The sequence below is a fragment of the Cynara cardunculus genome (assembly GCF_001531365.2).
Source record: "Cynara cardunculus var. scolymus isolate 2C chromosome LG 12, CcrdV1, whole genome shotgun sequence".
Taxonomy (NCBI): domain Eukaryota; kingdom Viridiplantae; phylum Streptophyta; class Magnoliopsida; order Asterales; family Asteraceae; genus Cynara; species Cynara cardunculus.
Genome location: NC_037539.1, coordinates 37,244,521 through 37,248,654, shown reverse-complemented (window position 1 = coordinate 37,248,654; position 4,134 = coordinate 37,244,521). Strand labels below are relative to the sequence as shown.

The window sequence follows — 4,134 nt, the reverse complement described above, 5'->3', positions numbered from 1 at the left end:
AAAATCTTGTTTAGTATTTGAACCAACCCATATATATATATATATATATATATATATATATATATTGATTAACTTGGATATCCAACCTGTTATGCGAGCCGACTAATCCCAGAGCGACCACTTGCTTTGCAGATAGCCCAGAGTCACTGCATTTGAACTGTGGCCACAAAAAGATTTTTATTCCTCCTTGGATTTGAATCTGGGACCTCCTGGTACTTTTAACCTTTGGAACCAAGCTCAAACCAATCTGACACCATCCTTGTATTTATTATAAAACATTTTAAATATATGATCAATAGTCAAGTGTTTTTATTAAAATCACATGTTACATCAATAATCTAAATGTATTTTTTTCGAAGATGGTTATCAAAAAAGGACCACATGGACCAAGGGTAGGGTCTCTTACAAATGGGGTTGCTAATTTATGTCCACAATCATACAATGAAAGTTACAACTCTTTCTTGACATCCCCATTGTCTTACAATATTATTATCCAATTCATATAACATCCTTTTAACTACTTCCAATCATTCAAACAACTTCCAATCAACTTCAAACTTTCAAATATAACCCTCTATTATCTCTTTATTGCAACTTTCTCTGTTTCAATTTAAGATCAGATCATTTTCAGATACGATAGAGTAAACTTCTACTTTTTCTGATTAACCTGGATATCCAACCTGTTATGCGAGCATACTAATCCCAGGGTGACCACATGTTTTGCGGGTAGCTCGGAGTCACCGCATTTGAACTTCCATCTAGGGGTGGCAATGGGTCAGGATAGATTGGGTTGGGTTCGGGTTCAACCCATTTATTAAACAGGTTGAAAATCTCAACCCAACCCAACCCATTTAGTTGAGATTTTTCAACCTAATCCAACCTGTTACCTAAATGGGTTGACAGCGGGTTGACCTGTTTATGATTTTCTTAACCCAACCTATTAGATAAATGAGTTGAACCTGGGTTGACCCATTTAATTTTAAAATTTTAAATAAAAAAAGGTCTAGACTATTTAATTTTTTTGAAAAAACACAACCATAAATACAAACAAATTATTCAAAGTTTGAATAAAACACAACCACAACAAATATATTGTTCAAAATAAGTTGGATTAGACTTTGGAGGCGATAATGGGTTGAAAACAGGTCAAAAATTTCAACTCAACCCAACCCATTTATTTAAATGGGTTAGGCGGGTTGATCCCTTTATTTAAATGGGTTGAAAATCTCAACCTAACCTGCTAATTTTGGGTTGGATTCAGGTTTGGTTAGCGGGTTGAGTCATTTTTTGACACCCCTACTTCCATTGCCACAAAGGGGATTTTTATTCCTCATTGGATTTGAACCTGAGACCTTTAGGCACTTTTGATCTTTGAAGTCCGAGCTCAAACCAATCATGCACCACCCATGTGGTTGTAAATTTCTACTTACATCTTACTCTCACGACTCTACTTTCGTAGAGCATATATTGGGTTTGTTTTATTTCATTTAAGTTCGATTCATTACACATATGATATGTACAATCATACATACCCATGGTGTAGTTTATATTTCTACGATGTTGAACCGTTGCTCTCTATATGATCATTTGTATCTTAATATTATGATGTAATTTTCATTTAGTTAAAGAAAACGGTTTTTTATACGAATCTTTGGATATGTACATGTGTAATAACGTATCCTGGCTTTAGATGATATTGGAGATATGGCATATAATAATATTTGACATCAATATCCCTCAATTACTAACAGTAAAAAGTCATTACAACATGTTAACACATGTCGTTTCTTATAAGAAGAATGGTTTGCATTTCCTATGCTTCTAGTTTTCTTCTGTAATTACAAAAACTGGGTTTTATTGTTTGAAACCATATAATTCATCATTGGCATATAACCAGTTATACCAGTTTTAATTGAACTATTACGTCTTATGTTCAATGATTATGATATACTATGTTCTATTATTAAACTGTCAGCATTCAATCAGCCAACAAAAAGCTAATCATGACAATCTGGTTTATATGTAAAGTATCAATTATATGGTAGGAACGTTACAGAAAAGTAATTATAACTTTACTCAATTTAGAAATTTAAACCCTTTTGTAGTTTATTCTTTGTGTCCATACTATATTTTGCTTTTTGGAATGATGCCCACATGATCAAAAACATGGTTCACATAAAATATTGTTCTATTTGAGTCATAACTCGTCTTTCTATCTTTTCGAATAAAAGAAAGGTTTGTTTATATTTTACTGGAATAATAAAATAAAATAAAAATTCAAGAATTACATTCACTGAGCAGTCATTTAGAGGTCTTAGCTGGTGATTCAAACTGATTCCAACAATAACAGATTTTTAGCTTTTTCCATACAAAATTTTGATCCATGTTTAACCCTAGATCTCCATCCATTTTAAGGTCAAATTGCTTCAAGTTTCACCAATGTGTCAAAGGTTTTATTTTGCAAAAGAAATAGATGAGGTACTTGTACAATATGCATGTTGTTGTATCTTCATAATGCAAATCACAACAATGAACCACATGGATGGTGTCTGATTGGTTTAAGCTTGGATTTAGGTCAAAAGTGTCTGGAGATCCTAGATTCAAATCCAAGGAGGAATAAAAATCCTCTTATGGTCACGCATGTTCAAATGCTACGACTCCAAACTACCCACAAAGAAAGTACCACATATTTCTATTTACCCGTTAATAATTATTACAAAATATCGTTAAAATAGAATTTTTATGGGCTCTTTGGCAATTGCTGAATGGTTTGGTGCAAAATGATTAAGTGGTCAGAATGATTAAGAGACTCTCATGATATAGTGCAAAATGAAATATAATTGTTTGGTAATTGTGTACAATGAAATTAGGGCTCTTAATGGTTAAGGGAGATCCATGATACAAAATCATTCAGATGGTTTAAGAACCATTAAGAAGCAAACTTTTTTTGTCAAATAAGATTCACCTCTTAACGATTCTGATGTTGCCTCTTAATGGAACTATTAAGAGGTAAACAAACAACCGCTTAGACTAAATTTGTATAAAAACAGATAAAAATCTCTTGTCCTGAATTTTAACCGTTGATACATATCCACCAATCACATGAATACACATCATTAAAGAGAGAAAAAATATAAACTTAAAATACATAAAAATTAAATATGTTTTAATTTAATTGACAAGACATATATTTTTGAGTTAATGCACATTGTGTCTTGGAATTACGTTTCATACTTTCATGTATGAAATTTACACATCAAATTACAATCTTACCCTTTGTACATATTAATCTAACCCACGAAATAAATTTAGATTTAATAATTTTTTGGGGTTTAAATCGTCAATTACAATTTACAACATCACCCAAATATTAGGTTGGGTTCAAATAAAAATCATTACATACGACACAAAATCTAAATCACAAAAAAAATGAAGAGTGATTTGGCGGAAAAAAGTTCAGTTTCCTTTTTTTCAGAGCCGTAATCTCTTAATCCAGGTAACGTTACGCTTGGTACCTTGTACACCATGCAACAAAACTTGTACGTTGCTTGGTTTTTAGAGTTTTAGAATCTGTAAAAAGGAAACTATCCTTCAAAAACGAGAACCAGAAGCAAAATGCTGCTTCATCTCAAGACACCATCTCTCTTCAAAAAATTCGTGATCACCGGTACCATAACCATATACTTCGCCGGAAAACCAGAGTTATTGCGGTGGGACGTCACCGGAGCATGGCGGTGAGTGACTGGAAAACAACCTCTTCGCATGGAATGGTGAGACCCATTTCGTGATGGAAGCCGAATTCTTCCTCCGACCACCGCAACAGGCGTTGGAATTCGGGATGAGTCAGGAATGAAATCGGAACGATGTATCTGCTCCGTTTGACTCCGACGTAGACCGGAAAGTGGCCTTTCGGGACGTCGTCGTATCCGTGTTTCTTGCCTAAGCTTGAACACCTCTTTAGGATTTGTTTCAGAAGGGCTGCTTGTGAGAGTTTGTTTGATTTCCCCACACCCATTTTTCACCCTTCCTGTTAGTGTGTGTTTCTGTGTGTATTTTGTAGGTGAAATTAGTGTGTGCTTGTGGGTGGTGAAGAGTGGAAGGAGGGGTGGTTAGGGTATTTATAGAGGAAAAAAG

General features: G+C 34.0%; 1 protein-coding gene across 1 annotated transcript; it reads right to left on the bottom strand.

The window, feature by feature from the left end:
- Nucleotides 1-3,291: 3,291 nt before the first annotated feature.
- Nucleotides 3,292-4,082, bottom strand: LOC112522654 (auxin-responsive protein SAUR50-like). The gene has a single exon (XM_025131921.1). The coding sequence runs from the start codon at nucleotides 4,013-4,015 to the stop codon at nucleotides 3,719-3,721; it is 297 nt and encodes a 98-aa protein (XP_024987689.1). The 5' UTR covers nucleotides 4,016-4,082; the 3' UTR covers nucleotides 3,292-3,718.
- Between the last annotated feature and the right edge of the window lie 52 nt (nucleotides 4,083-4,134).